A 25,190-nucleotide genomic window follows, 5' to 3' on the forward strand; every position below is an offset into this window, starting at 1 on the left:
TTAATCTTAATTAAAAGTACCGTGAATAAAAAAGAGCTCTGTAAGTAGACAGGCTTAAAAGACTAGAGATCTAGATAAACCTGAAAAACAGAAGCAGGAGGAGTCCAAGATGAGAACTGAAAAGACCAGAGACTCCCATTAGAAAGTAAGGTATCAAAGATTATTCCAGTTTCAGAGATTACAACTTTGAGCAACAAGGCATAGCATCTGACCGGTGAAACAGGTACCAGAATTAAAATAAGGTCACTATCACAGGAGCTGGAGAGAAAATGAATGTGTCATATAGCTGAATCAAATATATACTGCAGTTACTCGGGAGAAGGACTGACTTGGAGATACATAAATACTTTGCCAGCTGTCAAAAGTCCTTATTAGATGACAGTGAAGATAGCTGTAACTAAATCACATTATATAATCTACAAAGACAGAAGATTTTTACCTAACACTAAAATGAGGGGATTTTTCCCGTTAAAGACACTCTGTCTTCAAGACAGACCTAAGTCTGTTGAAGAGACATCACCAACATTAACATTCATTTAGAACTTACCATGTGCCAAAGCACTTAACATGTATTAACACATCTTATTCACATAATAACCCTATGAGATAGATACTCTTATTTTCCCTATTTTGGGGACGAAGAAACTCAGACATAGGAAGGTTTAGGAACTTGCTCGAGGCCCGTATGGCTTAGTGAGTGGTAGAGCCTGACTCATATATGGGCAGTGTTGCTCCAGGCTTTGTGCTCTTTCCTACTAGACTATGTTATAAACCAAATATTGCCATAATATTATAATAATTTAAATAGAAGTATAATTTTAAAATGTAAGATGTAAAAATGCAAGAAATAATGTAATATCTGGGGGAAAAAAACCTAAGTTTGATAGTACTTGAGCTGTAATTTAAAGGGTATCTACTTAAAAAGGAGCAAGCCATTTCAATGAGAAGATTAAACAGATATGGAAATTATACGTAGATGGCAACTATGATGCTCTGTGATGTTGCCAATGCCAGAATACCAGGCAGAATGGATAAATAATTGGACCTAGTCAAATAATGCCATTCATTCATGGAGCACTACTCATTAGAAAGAATATAACTACCAATGGCATATATTTACAAGCAAAACAAATATAAGCTAAGTCAGCAAACTAGTTAAACCTGTCGCTGCCATGATTTGCAATGATATTACAGGTACAACTTGCCCTGCACAAAGTTATGAAATCACTAAACTAGCCTTAGATAATCCTTCCCCTCCACTAATGCCACCACCTTCAATAACAACCAGTTCTTGCTCCTCACAGGCCTCTTCTCTAATTGTACCTCCTCATAATTCTAGAGTAAAAATGTTCAATGAAAGCTTAAGAATTTGGGTAAGGGACATTATATAAGGGATCAAGATCTTAAAGTAGAGAAATACCTTTTAAAAGTGTCAAAGTTTCCATGATGTCCTTACTGGCCCAACTCTGTTGCTGTTGCTTAGTTGCTCAGTTGTGTCTGATTCTTTTGCAACTCCATGAATTATAACCCACCAGTTTCCTCTGTTTATGGGATTTCCCAGGCAAGAATACTGGAGTAGGTTGCCATTTCCTTCTCCAGGGGATCTTCCCAACCCAGGGGTTGAACCGGCATCTCCTGCTTGGCAGGAAGATTCTTTACCACTGAGCCACCTGGAAGCCCTAATACAGACTCTAGAAAGGGTTTAGAGTTCTTAGTACTAAATAGCAATACTTTGACAACTTGCTTTAGATTTGGATTTTTTCGTTTAAGATTCTACCAGTCCCTCAACCCCAACCAAAGGATATAAAGGGGTGAAACCAAAAAATAGCTGCTCATAAAAGCAAAATCATTAACAAAAATACTGTAGGAGGAGTCTGTTTAGATATTTTAAATTCTGAGGTCCCCCCTGACACATAGTGTTTTGTTTGATTTAGATGCAAATCTACCCAGAGAAAATGGATACCCTTATTGCACTACTCTGTGATTCTTTTTAAAAGAAAGAAAGAAATTTTATCCTTCTACATATTCTCTCATACATCTACCAGAAAATCAAAGCTACATCTTCTGCTATCTACCTTAAGAGTTTAAAAACTTTGTTTCATAAAGTCCTCAAAAATAAATGTAATACATCAGGGTGAAATAATAATAATGATGACAACAGTAACAATGATCCCATACACATAGTTTTAAACAGAAAATAACGTTTCTGAAAATAATATCTTTACCAAAAATTCTAACATTTGTTTTTAAAAACACTTGCCTGAAGTTTGCTAGGGTTCCTCAGAAAACTTTCAGGTAGCATGTGCCCCTCAACATAGACCCAGGAGTACAGTGGTGCCCAAGAAGAGTGCTGAACTAAAAATAAAACAGATGGGATTCTAACCCTGGCTCTGCCTTTTCTAGCTCAGTGATTTGAACCACCTCCTCTTTACTTTTGGGGCTTTGCCACTGTCATCTAGAAAATGGAAATAATCCGCTTGCCCCACCTACCTCACAGGACCATTGTAAAAATCCGAAACACACTATATCAAAGTGCTTTGAAAATTACAGTGTACTGCACAAAAATAACTTATTACTAAACATTTTCTGAAATTTTTGTCTTATATATATAACTAATAGCTACTGCTTTATATATTTTCTATACTATTTACATTATATATACATATTGCATAATTTCAAAACATTTGAAAATCTTCAGTCTAATTAATGTATCTTACATCACTGCTATTCAGAGTGCAGTCTATTCAACAGCATTGGTGTCACCTAAAATCTGGCTACACAAACAGAATCTCAGATACTAAGACTTACTGAATCTGGATCTGTATTCTCACAAAAACCCCACATATTCCTATGCACAGTAACATTTGATAAGCACTGCTTTCCAAAACAATTCCATTTACAATAATAAGTAAATAAACAGAAAATTATCTTCAGAAAAAGTATTTCAAATAAACACATTTAGTCTCCAGAAATTTTAACAATCAACAACGGTTACTCAAAATCAGAAGCCATGTCTTATTCATTCTTATATTTCTGTTACACAACAGGTAACATTTCTGAGATAGAGACCAAAAAAAAAGAGATTATCAATAATTAACACAGAAGATAGGAATCAATGTACGTTTACCCCTGCATAGAATATGACAATTTAGTATCAATTATTAAATAAATACATATTCAGTATTTCTGGCATTAAGCTTTAAAAAATGGAATGAGTATTAAAATTTTTATATTTGAACACGGCCAAACCCAAATATACAACCAAGAATGGTTCGGTTACATATGCTATCCATTAAGCAACAAAAAGTTATACTGCAATCTATTTGATGGAGAAGGAAACAAACTTCCAACAGTATAAAAGATGTCTAGTCAGACAGGGTTCAAATTCTTGCTCTGGCATTTAGATTAAATTTTCAACCAACTACTTAACATCTCTAGCCTCAACTTCTGCATGTGTAAAATCGGGATAATATTAGCATTTACCTTCATGGATATAAAAGAAATCACGTGACCCATCTGGCACTGTAGGCACAAATCAGTATGCAAAACAGGAACTACTGTTTTAAAAAGTTAAAGTAAAATTTACCTTATCAAGTTTCAGTTCCAATTCTGCCACATCTCCTTCCACTTCTTCCAAAGCAGCCCTAAAAAATTAAACAAAAATAAGTTATTTTGTGTTTAAATGTACACTTTACTCTTGAAAAGGAACTCCAAGTGAAAAAATAGGTATGAATGCTTAAAAACTACACTTCATGTAAAGTACTAATTCCCTTAGAACAAAGTATGAATATTTCATAATCATGTGTTACAACAGATGAAAGATTATTGTTTAAGGTAATGAGAGAACACAAGCTAAGTTACTCAAAGTATTCATACTCTTCAAATTAATAACACTAGTTAGAACTATTTAGCATTAGGTTTTTTAAAACAAGCAAGAACTTTTAAAAGTTGAGCCTTACAAAACTCGTATTTCTATTCAACAAAGCACATGTAATCAAACAGCAAAGCATCGTTGGCAACCAAAAATAAAGGCTTTTACTTTTAGAAATAGTCAGAAAGATATATATTACCCTTATTTAATACACCATTTTGTTTCCAATGTATTTTTAAAGAAATCAGCAGATTCTTTTCCCCTAGGAATGACAAAATTCTAACACTAACATAGTACCTAATACGCGCTGTAGGGCAACATTTCCAAAATTGGAAATTAAGGGGTGAAGAAAAGCAGCAACTAAAACTTTTTAAGGATAGTAAGGTTTTATACTTAAGATTTTGTATACTTAAGAAAGTGACAGAGGATGAGAGGTTGGATGGCATCATCAACTCAACTGGACATGAGGCTGAGCAAGCTCTAAGAGATGGGGAAGGACAGGGAAGCCTGGCATGCTGCAGTCCATGGGGTCACAAAGAGTCAGACACAAATGAGTGACTGAACAACAACAACAATACTGAAGAGTAAAAAAATGTTATTCAAATTAAAAAATGTTATTCATCTACTTTAAGCTATCAGTTTAATTTTCAGACAACTACTCGATTAACTAGCAACTTCACAATATCTGTTTTTTCATTTACCAAAATTTGTTTCAAATGGATAACAGTGGAGGAGCAGCCACCCAAAACCCATTTTGAACTCTGGGCAAGAATTCTCAGTTAGTGTTAAGAAGAGAAAAATAGCTAAGATATAAGCTCTACTCCCAAAAGTACCCACTTAACCTCTGTGTGGCCTCTTGAATGACCATTATTATCAGCTTGTGGTTCTACTTTCTGCATACATGCTCAGTTGCTAGTCATGTCTGATTCTTTGCAATCCCATGGACTGTAGCCCACGAGGCTCTTCTGTCCATAGGATTCCCCCAGCAAGAATACTGGAGTGAGTTGCCATTCCCTTCTCCAGGGACTCTTCCTGACCCAGGGATGGAACCCATGTCTCTTAACGTCTCCTGCACTAGTAGGCAAATTCTTCACCGCTGAGCCACCTGGGAAGTCCTTCTAATTCTCTATCTGGCAACATTCATTGAAAAAGTTTTTAACTGCCAAGATAAGAAAATTATGTAACTATAAATTACTCAGGAAAGAAATGCCAATTCTATAAAATGAAATACCTTAGCATATAGTTCAAGAAAACAGAAGGCGCTATACTTCCACAGCACAGAAAGAGAAATTCTTCTCTCAAACTAAAAAGTTCGTCATTTTCTGCAGCAGTTTTTCAAATGACACATTGTTCCCTTAGCCTAGATAACATTTCCCCTTCACATTAACCCTCATCTCTTCATTTCAGTTCAGTTTAGTCGCTCAGTCGTGTACAACTCTTTGCGACCCCATGAATCGCAGCACGCCAGGCCTCCCCGTCCATCACAAACTCCCAGAGTTCACCCAAATTCATGTCCATCGAGTCGGTGATGCCATCCAGCCATCTCATCCTCTGTCGTCCCCTTCGCCTCCTGCCCCTAATCCCTCCCAGCATCAGAGTCTTTTCCAATGAGTCTACTCTTCGCATGAGGTGGCCAAAGTACTGGAGTTTCAGCTTTAGCATCAGTCCTTCCAAAGAACACCCAGGACTGATCTCCTTTAGAATGGACTGTTTGATCTCCCTGCAGTCCAAGGGACTCTCAAGAGTCTTCTCCAAGACCATAGTTCAAAAGCATCAATTCTTCGGCCCTCAGCTTTCTTCACAGTCCAACTCTCACATCCATACATGACTACTGGAAAAACCATAGCCTTGACTAGACGGACCTTCGTTGGCAAAGTGATGTCTCTGCTTTTGAATATTCTGTCTAGGTTGGTCATAATTTTCCTTCCAAGGAGTAAGTGTCTTTTAATTTCATGGCTGCAATCACCATCTGCAGTGATTTTGGATCCCAAAAAAATAAAGTCTGACACTGTTTCCACTGTTTCCCCATCTAATTCCCATGAAATGACGGGACCAGATGCCATGATCTTCATTATCTGAATGTTGAGCTTTAAGCCAACTTTTTCACTCTCCACTTTCACTTTCATCAAGAGGCTTTTGAGTTCCTCTTCACTTTCTGCCATAAGGGTGGTGTCATCTGCATATCTGAGGTTATTGATATTTCTCCCGGAAATCTTGATTCCAGCCTGTGCTTCTTCCAGCCCAGCGTTTCTCATGATGTACTTTGCATATAAATTAAATAAGCAGGGTGACAATATACAGCCTTGACATACTCCTTTCCCGATTTGGAACCAGTCTGTTTTTCCGTGTCCATTTCTAACTGTTGATTCCTGACCTGCATATAGGTATCTCAAGAGGAAGGTCAGGTGGTCTGGTATTCCCATCTCTTGAAGAATTCTCCACAGTTCTTTGGGATCCACACAGTCAAAGGCTTTGGCATAGTCAATAAAGCAGAAATAGATGTTTTTCTGGAAATCTCTTCCTTTTTCCATGATCCAGCAGATGTTAACAATTTGATCTCTGGTTCCTCTGCCTTTTCAAAAACCAGCTTGAACATCAGGAAGTTCATGGTTCACGTATTGCTGAAGCCTGGACTGGAGAATTTTGAGCATTACTTTACGAGCATGTGAGATGAGTGCAATTGTGCGGTAGTCTGAGCATTCTTTGGCATTGCCTTTCTTTGGGATTGGAAAGAAAACTGACCTTTTCCAGTCCTGTGGTCACTGCTGAGTTTTCCAATTTGCTGGCATATTGAGTGCAGCACTTTAACAGCATCATCTTTCAGGATTTGAAATAGCTCAACTGGAATTCCATCACCTCCACTAGCTTTGTTCATAGTGATGCTTTCTAAGGCCCACTTGACTTCACATTCCAGATGTCTGGCTCTAGGTCAGTGATCACACCATCGTGATTATCTTGGTCGTGAAGATCTTTTTTGTACAGTTCTGTGTATTCTTGCCACCTCTTCTTAACATCTTCTGCTTCTGTTAGATCCATACCATTTCTGTCCTTTATAGAGCCCATCATTGCATGAAATGTTCCCTTGGAATCTCTAATTTTCTTGAAGAGATCTCTAGTCTTTCCCATTCTGTTGTTTTCCTCTATTTCTTTGCACTGATTGCTAAGGAAGGCTTTCTTATCTCTCCTTGATATTCTTTGGAACTCTGCATTCAGATGCTTGTATCTTTCCTTCTCTCCTTTGCTTTTCGCTTCTCTTCTTTTCACAGCTATTTGTAAGGCCTTCCCAGACAGCCATTTTGCCTTTTTGCATTTCTTTTTCTTGGGGATGGTCTTGATTCCTGTCTCCTGTACAATGTCACAAACCTCTGTCCATAGTTCATCAGGCACTCTGTCTATCAGATGTAGTCCCTTAAATCTATTTCTCACTTCCACTGTATAATCATACAGAATTTGATTTAGGTAATACCTGAATGGTCTAGTGGTTCTCCCTACTTTCTTCAATTTCAGTCTGAATTTGGCAATATGGAGTTCATGATCTGAGCCACAGTCAGCTCCCGGTCTTGTTTTTGCTGACTGTATAGAGCTTCTCCATCTTTGGCTGCAAAGAATATAATCAATCTGATTTTGGTGCTGACCATCTGGTGACGTCCATGTGTAGAGTCTTCTCTTGTGTTGTTGGAAGAGAGTGTTTGTTATGACCAGTGCGTTCTCTTGGCAAAACTCTATTAGCCTTTGCCCTGCTTCATCTCTTCACCTGCCTCTATGTTACTCATCATTTAAACAATTCAGAAAATAAAGTGTATTAGTTCAAGGATATCTATTTTTTGTAAGTTGAAAACCTACATGCCCAGCAATAAGAAATAATGTAAATAAATGATGGGATTCCATCCCATCACCAAGGTAGAAGGTTTTTAAATGAGATTGATCTGTATCTACTGACATGGAAACATGTACATTACAGAGTATCACAAGGGAGGAAAAGCAATTTACAAAATTATATATAGCATGAGTCCAATTTCTTTGAGGGGAGGCCTACTGGTATATGCATAAGAAAAAAACCTGGGAGCATATTTACCAGTCTGCTAACTGTAACTCTGAAGAATGGGGATCAGAGAGCAGAAAGTAAAAAAAGGGATTTACACTTTTTATGCTTACACTTCAAGACTGTTTTAGTATTTTCAATGATTTTAAATAGCATTTTAAAGTTAATAAAGGGGGTAAGTTCCAACATCCCCTTCCCAGGAGGTATGTCCTCTTGGTATCTCTACCTCTGTCTACTTCTCTCACTAGTCTAAGCTCCAGGTAGCAGTACAGACATTCGAAATGTCTGCTGAGCCAAAAAAGAAACTCCACAATTAATTACTGTCGGAAACTTTCTTCATTTACGCTGTTTTTTGGCCTCACCATATGGCTTGCAGGACTTTTAGTTCCCTAACCAAGGTATGAACCCAGGCCCCCAGCAGTGGAAGCATGAGGGCCTAACCACTGGACCACCAGGGTATTCTCTCTCCATTTATACTTTTAACCTTCATTTATTTTAGCTTGATTCAATCTTCAACTTTAAGAAAATTACCTAAAATAATCAGCTTTAAGATCTGATTTTATCAGTGGTTTCTACTAAATATACAGTTTGATAGAAACTTCATGTACATTTCTCAATTTTATTTCATTGTAGCATTCTATGAATTTATTTATGAAACACTTTTAAACACCCTTCTTTAAAGAGGTAAAAGCTATGTACAAAAGTAAGAGAGAACATGTGTTTTGCCTATCATTTCAGATTAAAGCCCTTTGTAATCACATATTCAAAGAATAAAAGGTTATCATGAAGGTTTCTTCAACATTTCACCTTCTCTAAGGAAAATATCTCTGTCCTTGGTTATTTAAGATGTGTTTGTGAAAACTTGTAGCAATAAGTAAATAGTCAGTGTCTAAGGCAGCCTGATAAGTTGCTGTATATCCTTACTATAAAAAAGTAAAATATATGGAAAGAACATGATCTGGGTTCAAATTCTGTCCTACCACTCATATTTAAGGCTAAGGTATTTTATCTGGTTTTTTCACTGTAAACTGAGTAAAGAAATACCTATTTAAAACAAAGGTTAAGTAAAGGTTAAAGGAGGGACTGTCCATATCACTGGCCACAGTACATATGTCATCACAAAAAAACTCAATCCATAAGAACTTCCTTCTCTGCTTTCCCTTCTCTGAATTCTGAGGTAAATTTTACCTTCTTATTACTTCTACTCATAATGCAAGAGAATCATTCTGGAACACATCTTTACTATCCAAATGAATAGGTAAAACAATCTAGACAACAATCCTTCAAATAGTGAAAGACAGACATTATTCCTTTCCAACTCTCTCAAATACTTATTGAGCATATGAAAGTGAAAGTGAAAGCCGCTCAGTCATGTCCAACTCTTTGGGACCCCATGGACTATACAGTCCATGGAATTCTCCAGGCCAGAATACTGGAGTGAGTAGCCTTTCCCTTCTCCAGGGGATCTTCCCAACCCAGGGATTGAACCCAGGTCTTCTACACTGCAGGCAGATTCTTTACCAGCTGAGCCACAAGGGAAGCTCAAGATACTGGAGTGGGAAGCGTATCCCTTCTCCAGCGGATCTTCCCTACCTAGGAATCGAACCGGGGTCTCCTGCATTGCAGGTAGATGGATTCTTTACCAACTGAGCTATCAGGGAAGCCCTTATTGAGCATATAATTTTTGTAAAATGTGTAAGGCATTAAAGGGAACACATTACTGAACCTATCCTCCATAGCTTAAATGTAATAAAATTTATTAAATTTTAAAAGTTACACATACATTAACAATGAAAGAAAACACATGATTAAGTAGCAAAACAAGAACATGTAAAATAATGTTAAAAGATGGTAAAAATAAAGGGCAAAAAAACAGAAGGCAGTCAGTAGAGTCTGACTGGATTATAATCACAGGATTACGAGAAAGTGAAGTCGCTCAGTCATGTCTGACTCTTTGTGACCCCGTGGACTGTAGCCCACCAGGCTCCTCCGTCCATGGGATTCTCCAGGCAAGAATACTGGAGTGGGTTGCCATTTCCTTCTCCAGGGGATCTTCCCAACCCAGGGATCGAACCCAGGTCTCCCGCATTGCAGGCAGACGCTTTAACCTCTGAGCCACTAGGGAAGCCCAAAAGAAAGTGAAAGTGAAGTCGCTCAGTCATGTCCAACTCTTTGTGACTCTGTAGATTGCAGCCCACCAGGCTCCTCTGTCCATGGGATTCTCCATGCAAGAATACTGGAGTGGGTTGCCATTTCCTTCTCCAGGGGATCTTCCCGACCCAGGAATCAAACCCAGGTCTCCCGCATTGCAGCCAGACGCAGGCAGTCAGCAAATGACAGCCTATCAGACAATGTGGCCCTTAACCTACCGTCACACAAACAGTAAGCTAAAAATTTTTGCATTTTTAAATGGTTGAAAAAAAAAAAGAAAAATATTTAATGACTTATGAAAATCATATTCCAGTGTCCATAAATAAAGTTTTATGGAAACGTAGTCAAGCTCATCCACTGACACATTGCCTATGTAAGCTCTCACATCCTACTGGCAGAGTTGAACAGTAGGAGAGAGAACATATGGTCTAAAAAGCTTAAAATATTTACTACTACCTGACCCCTTATGGGAAGTTTACTGACTCCTCACTATAAATATCAAATGCAAGAACATGGATAAAAATGCTTTTTAATATATGAATGACATCAGTTCAGTTCAGTCGCTCAGTTGTGTCCCACTCTTTGTAACTCCATGGACTACAGCACACCAGGCTTCCCTGTCCATCACCAACTCCCGGAGCTTGCTCAAACTCACATCCATCATGTCGGTGATGCCATCCAACCATCTCTTCCTGTCGTCCCCTTCTCCTTCTGCCTTCAACCTTTCCCAGCATAAGGGACTTTTCCAATGTTCGCATCAGATGACTAAAATACTGGAGCTTCAGCTTCAGCTCTTTCAACAAGTATTCAGCATTGATATCTCTTAAGATTGACTTTGATCTCCTTGTCAATCTTATCAAGCAAGGTTTGATCTTTGATCTCCTTGTCAAGCTTATCAAGCAAGGTTTGATCTTTGATCTCCTTATCAATCTTATCAACCTTGTCAAGCAAGGTTTGATCTCCTTGTCTTAAGGGACTTTCAGGAGTCTTCTCCAGAACCAGAGTTCAAAGGCATCAATTATTTGACACTTTGCCTTTTTTATAGTCCAGCTCTCACAACCATACGTGAGCACTGGGAAGACGATATCCTGACTATACAGACCTTCGTTGGCAGAGTAATGTCTGCTTTTTAACATACTGTCTAGGTTTGTCATAGCTTTCCTGACAAGAAGCAATCGTCTTCTGATTTCATGGCTGCAGTCACTATCCACAGTTATTTTAGAGCTCAAGAAGAGGAAATCTGTCACTGCTTCCACCTTTTCCTCTTCTATTTGCCATGCAGTAATGGGGCTGGGTGCCATGATCTTAGTTTTTTTAATATTTAGTTTTAAGCTGGCTCTTTCACTCTCCTCCTTTACCCTCATCAAGAGGCTCTTTAGTTCCTCTTTGCTTTCTGCCATTGGAGTGGTGCCATCCACATATCTGTGGTTATTGATGTTTCTTCCACCCATCTTGATTCCAGCTTGTAACTCATCCAGCCCAGCATTTCTCATTATGTGCTCAGTGTATAGGTTAAACAAACAGGGTGACAGCAGACAGCCCTGTCGTACTCCTTTCTTGCTTCTTGACCCACATACAGGTTTCTCAGGAGACAGGTAAGATGATATGGTATTTCCATCTCTTGAGAGCTTTCCACAGTTTAATAATGATCCACACAGTCAAAGGTTTTAGCATAGTCGATGAAACAGAAGTAGATGTTTTTCTGGACTTCCCTTGCCTTCTCTATGATCCAGTGAACGTTAGCAATTTATCTCTGGTTCCTCTGCCTTTTCTAAACCCAACATGGACATCTGGAAGTTCTCAGTTTACATAATGCTGAAGCTCAGCATGCAAGATTTTAAACATGGCCTTACTAGCTTGGGAGATGAGTGCAATTATCTGATGGCTAGAACATTCTTTAGTACTACCCTTCTTGGGAACTGGAATGAGGATTGTCCTTTTCCAGTCCTGTGGCCACTGCTGGGTCTTCCAGATTTGCTGACATACTGAATACAACACTTTGATGTCATCATCCTTTAGGGTTTTGAATAGCTCTGTACAGCAAAGTAATTCAGTTATATATACTCTGTTCTTTTTCCATTATGATTTGTAACAGGTTATAGGCTTCCCTGGTGGCTCAGACAGTAAAGAATCTGCCTGCAATGAAGGAGACGGGGTACAATAACTGGGTTGGGAAGATTCCCTGGAGAAAGAAATGGCAACCCACTCCAGTATTCTTGCCCAAGAAATCCCACAGACAGAGGAGCCTGGCGGGCTACAGTCGATGGGGGTCAGAAAGAGTCAGATACAACTGAGTGACTAACACTTTGAATTTATAACAGGATATTGAATATAGTTTCTATGCTCTACAGTGGGCTTCCCTGGTAGCTCAGATGGCAAAGAATCTGCCTGCAATGCAGGAGACCCAGGGTCAGTCCTTGCTTGGGAAGACCCCTTGGAAAATGGAATGGCTACCCACTCCAGTATTCCAGCCTGAAGAATTACATGGAGAAAAGGAGGCTGGCAGGCTACAGTCCATAGGGTTGCAAAGAGTCAAGCACGATTGAGCAATTAACATACATACATATGCTATACAGTGGGATGTTGCTCTTTGAATCATTTTATTTTTAATAATAACATCATTCTTTTATCTATTCATGTGTCACAGTTTTTTATGATCAACTCACAAAAGAGTTAACTAAAAATAAAAACATAAAACTAGAATGGGAAAAAATACAGCAGCAAGTATTAACACTGAGACATTTCTAGTCACATGGTGATCACTTTGGGCTGTGAATTAAATAAAGCTCTATGAAAAGCACAAAAATAGAACTCTCCCACCCAGATAATTGCACATCTCTGATGTAGAAATAACCTTTTTTTGTTTTTGTTTGTTTTTTATTGAAGTACAGTGATTTACAATAAACTTTATAAACCACTGTTTTTACAAGTTTATCCATAAAAATAACTAGTATGTGTGACGAGTATTGCATAGAAAATTATTTGAAAGAAACAGGAAGAGTAATAAAAAAAAATTATCCATCCATTTGAGATCCTTTAAAAAAAAAAAAACACTTCCACTTCAGCTTTGGCAATATGCTTAATAGGGAATTTATAATCTAAGATTAGGTCACATGATGATGCAACCTAAAATGCTACTATGGGGTGTTCAACATCACTTGTTAAGCACGTAAATATCCTCAAAGCATTAAACATGGATTTGAGGCTCTGTCACAACTACCTCCTAAAGAATTATGAAAGAGATCAAATAAAAACTATAATGTATAGAATTTGAAACATCTATGTTCCTTGTTTTATAAAAAATATATATGCCTAAAAAGCTGCATATAAACTGAATAACCATTTACTCGAAGGAGTTGCCTATATGCCTAGCATAACCTACCATTCCCAATCAAATTCTTCTCAGCTCAACAGCTTTACTCACCGTGGGCAGTACTGGGCTATTCTTTGCAAAGACAGGACAATGTCAGGATGAGGGGATAGCTCACTGGCCCTAGGATAGCACTATAGCTCAACAGAGTAAAACTAGATTACCAAACTGTCCATATAATGAGATGGCTCCCCCTGGGTTTTTGACCAGAGAACACTTTTTAAAAGAAATCCTTCATTAGATTCTTTTGTACTGTGAATTGTTTTGTTCAATAAGTTGAGTCCTTTATAATTGGGTCTCTGTAATATCTTTTTTTGTTAAGAGGCACTGGAATGGAGTTTTAAAAACTGTCTGGGTTTGAATCCATATTTTACTTCTTACTACCTACATGACACTGAGTAAGATCTTTGTGTACAAATTTCATCTATAAAACACAGATAATAACAATTATATTCCATAGAGATGTATGAGAATAAATTTTAAAATACATATAAAAACCTTAGCACAAATGTTAGCTATAATTATCTACTCTATTAAAGAAAATACACGGTCTCTTTTCATTTTCATTTTATGGGGCCAAAAGGGAAGAAAGTAGTAATAAGATTAAGCTATTACATATACCCAACAAGAATTTGAAGTGGTTTAAAAATGAGTAAAAGTATTTCCCTGGTGGTATAGTGGGTAAGCATCTGCCTGCCAAGTAGGGGACATGAGTTCAGTCCCTGGTCTGGGAAGATTCCACATGCCTCAGAGCAACTAAAGCCCATGGGCCACAAAGACTGACATGTGCAAGCCCTTGAACCTGCACACTGTAACTACTGAGACTGCGTGCCTCTAGCCTGTGCTCTGCAACAAGGGAAATCACCGCGATGAGAAGCCCGCGCATCACAGCAGAGATCAGCCCCACCTCCACCACAAGAGAAAGCCTACACGCAGCAACGAAGAGCCAACGAAACCAAAACCTTAAAAAAAATAATAATTTAAAAAATGAAAAGGAGCAAAAACAAAAGTTACAACAGACCTATGATTAGCAGATAAAACAGTAAGTTCAAACTGCTTTAAGAAAAGACACTTCAATACTTTTTACCTCTTACAAAAATTACATATCAAATAAACACTGGAGTCTTCTCCTAACTTCTTCATAACTTCAATCTAGGCCGCATGACTGTGTAATAAAATTTACTTGAAAATCCACTAGGTTTTCCAAGGTTATTAAGGTCGGTTCAACCTAACTCTTTTTGTTTTTGTTGTTCAGTTGCTAAGTTTTGTCCGACTCTCTGAGACCCCATGTTGTGAAACACACCAGGCTTCTCTGTCCTTCACTATCTACCAGAGTTTGCTGAAATTCATGTCCATTGAGTTGATGACACTATCCAATCATCTCATCCTTTATCACCCCCTTCTCCTCCTGCTCAATCTTTCCCAGCATCACGGTCCTTCCCAATGAGTCAGCTTTTCACATTAGGTGGCCAAAGTATTTGAGCTTCACCTTCAGCATCAGTCCTTCCAATGAATATCCACGGTTGATTTCCTTTAGGATTGATTCATTTGATCTCCTTGCTGTCCAAGGGACTCTCAAGAGTTTTCTCCAGCACCACAATTTGAAAGCATCAGTTCTTCAGCTCTCTTCTTCTTTTTGGTCCGACTATCACATCCATACATAATCACTGGAAAAAAATCACAGCTTTGACTATACGGATTTTGTTGGTGAAGTGATGTCTCCGCCTTTTAATACACTGTCTGAGCTTGTCATACTTTCAACCCAAGGAACAAGCATCTTCTAAGTTCATGGCTGCAGTCACTGTTCACAGTGATTTTGGAGCCCAAGAAAATAAAATCTGTCACTGTTTCCATTGTTTCCCCATCTAACTGCCATCAAGTGATGGGACCAGATGCCATGATCTTAGCTTTTTGAATGCTAACTTTTAAGCCAGCATTTTCACTCTTCTCTTTCACTTCCATCAAGAAGCTCCTTAATTGCTCTTCATTTTCTGCCATAAGGGTGGTGTCATCTGCATATCTGAGGTTATTAATATTTCTCCTGGCAATCCTGATTTCAGCTTGTGCTTCATCCAGCCCGGCACTTCGCATGATGTACTCTGCGTATGTTAAATAAGCCGGGTGACAATATTCAGCCTTGATGTACACCTTTCCCAATTTTGAACCAGTCCATTGTTCCATATCCAGTTCTAACTGTTGCTTCTTGACTTGCATACAGGATTCTCAGGAGACACGTAAGGTGGTGTGGTAGTTCAGTTTCTTGAAGGATTTTCCACAGTTTTCTATGATCCACACAGTCAAAGGCTTCAGCATAGTCAATGAAGCAGAAGTAGATATTTTTCTGAAATTCTCGTTTTTTCTATGATTCAGCGGATGTTGGTAATTTGATCTCTGGCTCCTCTGCCTTTTTTAAATTCAGACTGTACATCTGGAAGTTCTCAGTTCACATACTGCTGAAACCTAGCTCAAAGGATTTTGAGCATTACCTTGCTAGCATGTGAAATGAGCACAACTGTACAGTAGTTTGAACCATTCTTTGGCATTGTCCTTCTTTGGTACTGGAATGAAAACTGACCTTTTCCAGTCCTGTGGCCACTGCTGAGTTTTCCAAATTTGCTGGCATGTTGAATGCAGCACTTTAACAGCATCATCTTTTAGGATCTGGAGTAGTTCAGCTGGAATTCCATCACCTCCACTAGCTGTGTTCATAGTAATGCTTCCTAAGGCCCACTTGACTTCATACTCCAAAATGCCTGTCTTCACACTTCTAGGTGAGTGACTGACTACTCCATTCTGGTTATCCAAGTCATTAAGATCTTTTTTGTACAGTTCTGTGCATTCTTGACACATCTTCTTAATCTCTTTTAATATACTCGTCTTCTTAATCTCTTAAGCATAGGTCATTGCAAGTTCTGTCCCTTTTACTGTTTTCATCTTTGCATGAAATGTTCCCTTAGTATTTTTTCTTGAAGAGATCTATAGTCTTTCTCATTCTATTATTTTCCTCTATTTCTTTGTACTGTTCACTTAAGAAGACTTTCTTATCTCTCCTTGCTATTCTTTGGAACACTGCGTGCAGTTGGGCATGTAATGCCCTTTCCCCTTTGCCTTTCGCATCTCTTATTTTCTCAGCTATTTGTAAGGCCACCTCAGACAACCATTTTGCTTTCTTGCATTTCTTTTTCTTTGGGATGGTTTTGATCCCTGCTTCCTGTACAATGTTATGAAGTTCCATCCACAGTTCTTCAGGCACTCTATCAAATCTAATCCCTTGAATCTATTTGTCACTTCCACTGTATAATCATAAGGGGTTTGATTTAGGTCATACCTGAACGGCCTTGTGGTTTTCCCTGCTAATCTACAATGAGAGGAGAACCAACAACTGCAATCAGTATCAGGGGGATTGAATATATATTACACTATATATATATATATATATATATATTACATAATAATAATAAGGCCCTGAATATATATTTATTACACAGTAATTGTAAGCCACTATCACATAATAGTATGTGATAAACCATAAAGGAAAAGAATAGGAAAAAGAACAAACATAACTGAGTCATTTTGTTGAACAGTAGAAATTAAACACAACATTTTAAATTAACTATGCTTCAATAAAATTAAATAATAAGCCACCTTTTAAAGAAAAGTCTCTGTCTGCATTTTTACAAAGTCTCAATGAAATTAAAAGGACATTCTCCAAATTCTGTTATACTAGAAATGTTAACTGCTCCTATCCACTCAGAGCGGTCAACGAAGCAAACCTGGCAAGATTCCCGAGAAAGCCAGTCCTGTGATGGAAAAAAGAATAATGGAGAAACAAACTAGAAATGGAAACCAAAATTTTAGTCTTTCTACCAACTAACATGAGTCTCTGGAAAGATCACTGATTTTCTCCAGACCTCAACTCTCTCATCCACTAAAAGTGAAGAAAGGACTGAATCATCTTGAATAACACGTCAACATTTTAACATTTTTTTATTCTGGAATAAGCTTTCAAAAGAAAGTCAGAACCTGGATTTGATTATCTTCTTCTCCCAAGCAGGATTTCCTCCAGACCCTCACTAGCACTTTCAATAGAGTTACACAATAAAAGAAAAAACATACAAGCCATGAAAACCCTTGCCAAAATGCACTCATTCCTTTCAAACACCTCCTCTATATACTACTTAAAAACACAATGAATACAGATGAAAACAATGTTTGTTTGTTTGTTTAAGGGTTTTATTCAGCTCCACATCTCAGGGGAAAAAATTGTATCTTCTGTTCACACATGGATCTTTCTGAGTGAGCTCCATTATATTTCATTTTTAAAGACTGAGACACTATTCTGCCATTTCTTAGAGAAAAAAAAAGAACACTTTTTTAAAAGGTAGTTAAAAGAATATATCCCTCCTCTCCTCTCAGGTTCTCCCTAGTTAATGCACAGTATCCAAAGTAAAATCATTGAGCCCAGAGAAGAACGTAACTGAAAAGGTTACAGCCAAGCTCCAGATCCATATGTAAGCACTAGGTCCAAGTGAACGAACACCACAGTCTCAAGTCACTACTCAGGTTTCAGTAACCCTATCAGTCAAAGCTCATTATTAAAAAACAGAGCGGGGGTGGGGGGGGTGGATAACACTCTTGAAATATTATCCAGATCAACCCATATAAAGAATAAGAAGTACAGGATCTTCTGTCCCAAGGACTCCAGATTCTCTCCTTCACAGGGGTACGACTTCAATAATCACTTCCAGAATTTGCTCTGCATAGCAGATAGGAACCATACACAAAGTTATATTTTTATCATGCAGTGGCAAATATTCACTATTACAGGAAACTTGTCAAAGGAAATACTAGTAATGTTTTATCTGGAAATTATTTTTTCCTCACACGCATTAAAAAAAAAAATCAATAGACAGCCCTATTTCCATTTCATCCCCCAATTTCTTGTCCAGGGAGTTAGCAATATCTAAGCAGGTGCACATCCTACTCCTAACTGCTGCTGCTGCTGCTAAGTCGCTTCAGTCGTGTCCGACTCTGTGCAACCCCGTAGAGGGCAGCCCACCAGGCTCCCCTGTCCCTGGGATTCTCCAGGCAAGAACACTGGAGTGGGTTGCCATTTCCTTCTCCAGTGCATGAAAGTGAAAAGTGAAAGTGGTCGCTCAGTCGTGTCCGACTCTTAGCGACCCCATGGACTGCAGCCTACCAGGCTCCTCCACCCATGGGATTTGCCAGGCAAGAGTACTGGAGTGGGGTGCCATCACCTTCTCCGACTCCTAACTATAGTAAGAGTTAACTTCATTCTGCTGTGTCATAAAAGAAGGCAGTGTGGAAGAAGGGATGGCCCATCTATTATGCAGGGATCAATAATAAGAGGCACAGGACTAGATAACAGTCGCTTCCAGTTTTCATAGAAGATGTAAAGCTGGAGTGAAAGCACTAGGCATCTAAAGAAAGGGAAGGTCACTTTCATGAGGGGAAAAAAACATGACTAACGAAAAAACTACAGACCTACAGACTATATGATATTGCCCTCAGGTGGGCCCCAAAAAATAAAAGATAAAGAAAAAAGTATTTCTGTCTTGATTTCACAACAAACTCAGGCAGGTCTGAGGTCAACAAGAAATAAGTTTTTTTAAGTTGACTCTCTACAAAAGCAGTCCAGTACCAAGAATTCTTATCACTGTAGCAGGCGTTGTCATAACAGGACAATAAAGTAGCTACTTTCACTGTTTACAGGATTAAAATCAAATGTTCAACCAAAGCAGTGAAACCGCAATGCCTATTATATTAGTAGAGTGTCACAGGCAATTTTAGGGAGAAGCAGCTCTGAAAACTTCATGGTTCATAGTAGAGAGGGAGGAGCTTCCTATGAGCAAAGAACATTGAGACCATTATTACTGTCAGCATTACCAAGGAGTTCAAATAAAATGGGACTATTAGCGAACTCCAGAGAAGGCAATGGCAAGCCACTCCAGTACTCTTGCCTAGAAAACCCCATGGATGGAGGAGCCAGGTAGGCTGCACTTTCATTTTCACTTTTCACTTTCACGCATTGGAGAAGGAAAAGGCAACCCACTCCAGTGTTCTTGCCTGGAGAATCCCAGGGACGGGGGAGCCTGGTGGGCTGCCGTCTATAGGGTTGCACAGAGTCGGGCATGACTGAAGCGACTTAGCATTAGCGAACTCACAATGAGAAAAAGCAGCAAGATAGTAGGGACATATAGAGCCAATCCAGATAAGACTATCAAAAATATTAATCAGAGACCTGTCATATTCCCCTTTTCATGGCTGTTCCCGATTACCCTTTCCAGGGTAAAAGGCACAAGATATCCTGTGAACAGAGAAGGTAGGTAAGGTAACTACAATACATACTGGGCCTTTCAGAGTTCTTACATCATAGGTTAACAGACAAATCACACCTACAATGTAACTTTCCAGACTATTTCTTTACCCCCCCAAAAAATTACTTTAATACATAATTAGAATAACTTTGTATGACATTTTCTCTGTGTTGTACAATTTGCATGGCACCTTTATGCATGATATGGAATACATTATATTATGTTCAGTTCAGTTCAGCCCATCAGTCATATCAGACTCTTTGTGACCCCATGGACTGCAACATGCCAGGCCTCCCTGTCCATCACCAATTCCCACAGTTTACTCAAACTCATGTCCACTGAGTCGGTAATGCCATCCAATCATCTCATCCTCTGTCGTCCCCTTCTCCTCCCGCCTTCAATCCTTCCCAGCATCAGGATCTTTTCAAATGAGTCAGTTCTTCGAATCAAGTGACCAAAGTATTGGAGTTTCAGCTTCAGCATCAGTCCTTGCAATGAATATTCAGGACTGATTTCCTTTAGGATGGACTGGTGGAATCTCCTTGCTGTCCAAGGGACTCTCAAGAGTCTTCTCCAACTTCACAGTTCAAAGGCATCAATTCTTCAGCACTAAGCTTTCTTCAGAGTCCAACTCTCACATCCATACATGACTACTGGAAAAACCACAGCCTTGACTAAACGGACCTTTGTTGGCAAAGTAATGTCTCTGCTTTTTTTTAATATGCTGTCTCAGTTCAGTTTAGTTCACTTCAGTCGCTCAGTCGTGTCTGACTCTGCAACCCCGTGAATCACAGCACACCAGGCCTCCCTGTCCATCACCAACTCCTGGAGTTCACTCAAACTCATGTACATCAAGTCGCTGAGCCATCCAGCCATCTCATCCTCTGTCGTCCCCTTCTCCTCCTCCCTCCAATCCCTCCCAGCATCGGGGTCTTTTCCAATGAGTCTACTCTTCGCATGAGGTGGCCAAAGTATTGGAGTTTCAGCTTCAACATCAGTCCTTCCAATGAACACCCAGGACTGATCTCCTTTAGGATGGACTGGTTGGATCTCCTTGCAGTCCAAGGGACTCTCAAGAGTCTTCTCCAACACCACAGTTCAAAAGCATCAATTCTTCCGTGCTCAGTTTTCTTTTTAGTCCAACTCTCACATCCATACATGACCACTGGAAAAACCATAGCCTTGACTAGACGGACCTTTGTTGGCAAAGTGATGTCTCTGCTTTTTAACATGCTGTCTAGGTTGGTCATAACTTTCCTTCCAAGGAGTAAGTGTCTTTTAATTTCATGGCTGCAGGCACCACCTGCAGTGATTTTGAAGCCCAAAAAAATAAAGTCTGCCACTGTTTCCACCGTTTCCCCATCTATCTGCCATGAAGTGATGGGACCAGATGCCATGATCTTAGTTTTCTGAATGTTGAGCTTTAAGCCAACTTTTTCACTCTCCTCTTTTACTTTCATCATGAGGCTCTTTAGTTCTTCTTTACTTTCTGCCGTAAGGGTCGTGTCATCTGCATATCTGAGGTTATTGATATTTCTCCCAGCAATCTTGATTCCAGCTTGTGCTTCCTCCAGCCCAGCATTTCTCATGATGTTCTCCGCATATAAGTTAAAGAAGCAGGGTGACAATATACAGCCTTGACGTACTCCTTTTCCTATTTGGAACCAGTCTGTTGTTCCATGTCCAATTCTAACTGTTGCTTCCTGACCTGTATATAGATTTCTCAAGAGGCAGGTCAGGTGGTCTGGTATTCCCATCTCTTTCAGAATTTTCCACAGTTTATTGTGATCCACACAGTCAAAGGCTTTGGCATAGTCAATAAAGCAGAAATAGATGTTTTTCTGGAACTCTCTTGCTTTTCTGATGATCCAACGGATATTGGCAATTTGATCTCTACCTTTCCTAAAACCAGCTTGAACATCTGCAAGTTCACGGTTCACATGTTGTTGAAGCCTGGCTTTGAAAATTTTGAGCATTACTTTGCTCATATGTGCTGCTGCTGCTGCTAAGTCGCTTCAGTTGCATCTGACTCTGTGCGACGCCATAGACGGCAGCCCACCAGGCTTCCCCATCCCTGGGATTCTCCAGGCAAGAACACTGGAGTGGGTTGCCATTTCCTTCTCCAATGCATGAAAGTGAAAAGTGAAAGTGAAGTCGCTCAGTAGTGTCCGACTCTTTGCGACCCCATGGACTGCAGCCTACCAGGCTCCTCCATCCATGGGATTTTCCAGGCAAGAGTACTGGAGTGGGGTGCCATTGCCTTCTCTAAATAAAGCTGTTACCTTTTTTTAAATTACAAACCTGACTCAGTAGAAAATAGGCTAATACCTACTCAGCCATAAAAAAGGATGAAATAATGCCATTGCTGCAACATAGATGGACCTAAAGATTATCATATTAAGTGAAGTAAGTCAGACAAAGACAAATACCATATGATATTACTTATATGTGGAATCTAAAAATTTGAAACAAATGGACTGACTTACAAAACAGATACAGACACACAGATACAGAAAACAGACTTACGGTTACCCAAGGGGATAGTAGTGGGAGAAGGAGTTAAATTAGGAGTTTGGGATTAACATATATACACTACTATGTATAAAACAGATAAACAACAAGGGCCTGCTGTATAGCACAGGGAACTATATTCAATATCTTATAATGAAAAAATCTGAAAAAGAAAACATATATATGTATGCATGTATAATGGAATCATTTTACTGTACATCTGAAACTAATACAACATTGTAAATTAACTATACTTCAATTAAAAATGATTAAAAAGGGAAAATAGGCTAAATAAGTAATTAAAAAAAGACAATGCAGATGGCTAGTGAATGGGCATAAATCCACATTAAGATGCCATTATTTAACATATTTATTTCAATTGACAAAGATTTCGGTATACTCATACACAGTTAGGGCTTCCCTGGTGGCGCAGAGGTTTAAGCGTCTGCCTGCAATGTGGGAGACCTGGGTTCGATCCCTGGGTTGGGAAGATCCCCTGGAGAAGGAAATGGGAACCCACTCCAGTATTCTTGCCTGGAGAATCCCATGGACGGAGGAGCTTGGTGGGCTACAGTCCACGGGTGGCAAAGAGTCAGACCCGACTGAGCGACTTCACTTTCACTTACATACACAGTCGGTGGAAGTGTAAATTCATCAGGCTTTGTAAGAGGCTGTGTATCACTGTGTAAGAAAAAAAGCATTTAAAATGTTTTTACTCAAAATATTTGTTTCAGCATTCCACTTTTAGAAATTAACTTTGCTTTTTTCACTTAATAGCCTATTCAAAGTATCTCCATGTTATATAACTTCTCAATATTTTGAATAGCCATGTGTATTTGTTTATTTCGTTATTTGTTTATTTGGGAATATTCCCTGCAAAACACTTTTATAGAATGAATGTTCTTATCTGGACATCTTGCTTGTTTCTTTGATTGTTGAGAAGTTATTAAAAACAATAATCTTCAAGGTGGGTTTCAGGATCACTGAGCAACCACTCAAGAGTAAGTTAATTGCAAATGGCAAGAATTTGCAGTTTCTTGCTTTTTAAATAAAGTTCAAACTGTTAGTCCTTTAAACCAGGCTTTGGAGCTTTGATGGTGAAAAACTCAGTCTCTGCCTTATGCAGCAAATGGACACTTAAATTACAGTGTGTTAAGTGAGACAATAAAATTAAATCCTGGGGACAGATTAGAAAGATTTCTGTCTTGCATGGGCAAGTATGGTTTCCTAAAATAGGGAATGTTTAAGCTGACAGATAAAGGACAAACTGGGAATTACCAAGGTGAAGAGGAATTTGAATAGGGCTTCTGGCAGAGAGCCAGAATATGTGGAATGACCCAAAAGTAAGTGAGCGAGTAGAATGGTGAGGATGGAAGCATAAATAAGGGCCAGATCCTGGGCCTTTAGAGTCATAGTAAGGATTTTAACCTGAGGATTGGAGAGAGCCATTGAAAATGTTAAGTAGGAGGTTGATCATGTTTTTGCTTGTTAAAGAACATTTTGATTGCAGTGTGTTGATATGATTGACTTCACTGGAGCAAGAGAGTCCTTTAGAAGGTTGCTGCAGTTCAGATAAGAGGAAATGCTGGTTTGCTCTGGGCAGTTAGTAGAGATGGAAATGGACAGCAGCACAGTACTTAGGAGGTAGAGTGACAGGCCATGTTTGCTTGCATGTGAAGGAGGGGAGAGGGAGGCCAAGATGATGTCCAGAGCTATGTCTTGATCAACTGTGCAAATACTGTTTGTTACAAATCACTGAGACAGAGACCAGAAGATTTGGTGGAGAAGATAAATGCCCAGTTTTTCAGTTAAGCAGGGCGGGCTGCCCCGGTGGCTTAGTGGTAAAGACGACTCCTGCGGTGCAGGAGACGAAGAAGACATGGGTTTAATCCTTGAGTTGGGAAGATCCCCTGGAGAAGAAAATCACAACCCACTCCAGTATTCTTGCCTGGGAAATCCCACAGACAGAGGAGCCTGGTGAGCTAGAATCCATGGGGCTGCAGAGAGTTGGACACGACTGAGCACAGCACAGAAATGGTTTACCAGGGCTTCCTTCGTGACTCAGATGATAAAGAATCTGCCTGCAATCAGGAGACCCGGGTCTGAAGATCCCTGGGTCTGGAAGATCCCAAGAAGAAGGGAATGGCTACCCACTCCAGTATTCTTGCCTGGAGAATTCCACGGACATAGGAGCCTGGCAGGGGGTTGCAAAGAGTCTGACATGACTGAGCGACTAACACTTTCCCTTTCATAGTTCATTCAGACAGAAATGTTCAATCGCAGTCTAAAGCTCTGAGAGAGTTAACAAGCTGGAGATAAATATTTGAGATTTTGATATTTATTTCTTTGAGAGTAAATTGGCTTTATAAGTTGGGGTAATTTCCTTTTGTATTTCATGACTACGTTTATGCTCAAAGAGCTGCTTGCCAAATAACAGGCTGTCTGAAAGTGTTTTGTTGGTCATGTATTTACTTCCTCTGTTATAATTGGTGAGATTCAACCTAATTGGTTCTTTTATTTATTTTCACAGTTTTCATGGTGTCTTAAAATCCACTGTAAGGAAGTACTTTCTTGTATTTGTCTCTTCTTCTGTGGATAGACATTTGTTTTCTGTTTCTCTCAGTGCCACTGTCATCATAGTCAGTGTTACCATGAAGCTTGTGTGCTCGTCTCTGCACATATGTGAGAGCTAGGGAGTGGAACTATCAGACAGAAGGGCATAAGCATCTTTAATTTAACCAGATGTTGACAGACTGCTTTATGAAGGGGTTGTATCTGTGTACACTCCCACTAGCTATGTATGAGACTGTGTTTTCTCTCCTGTGGTAGGTATTATCAGACTTTAAAATGTTTGTCATTCTGATGAGTGTGAAATGGTTTCTTGCGACTTTAAGTTTGCTTCTTAAT

At 39.2% G+C, this 25,190-nt stretch overlaps 1 protein-coding gene across 4 annotated transcripts in view; it reads right to left on the reverse strand.

Annotated features, from left to right (window-relative positions):
• Positions 1-25,190, reverse strand: part of ACAP2 (ArfGAP with coiled-coil, ankyrin repeat and PH domains 2) — a 176,261-nt gene that overhangs the window by 109,623 nt on the left and 41,448 nt on the right. For all 4 annotated transcript variants that reach the window (XM_086399294.1, XM_086399275.1, XM_086399284.1 and 1 more), the window contains exon 2: positions 3,587-3,644. In XM_086399294.1, the coding sequence (XP_086255420.1) occupies positions 3,587-3,644 (58 nt within the window). The remainder of the gene's footprint in view (positions 1-3,586; positions 3,645-25,190) is intronic.

This window comes from Bos grunniens, chromosome 1, assembly GCF_055505025.1.
Source record: "Bos grunniens cultivar Pamir isolate PY7600 chromosome 1, Bosgru_T2T1.0, whole genome shotgun sequence".
Classification (NCBI taxonomy): Eukaryota; Metazoa; Chordata; class Mammalia; order Artiodactyla; family Bovidae; genus Bos; species Bos grunniens.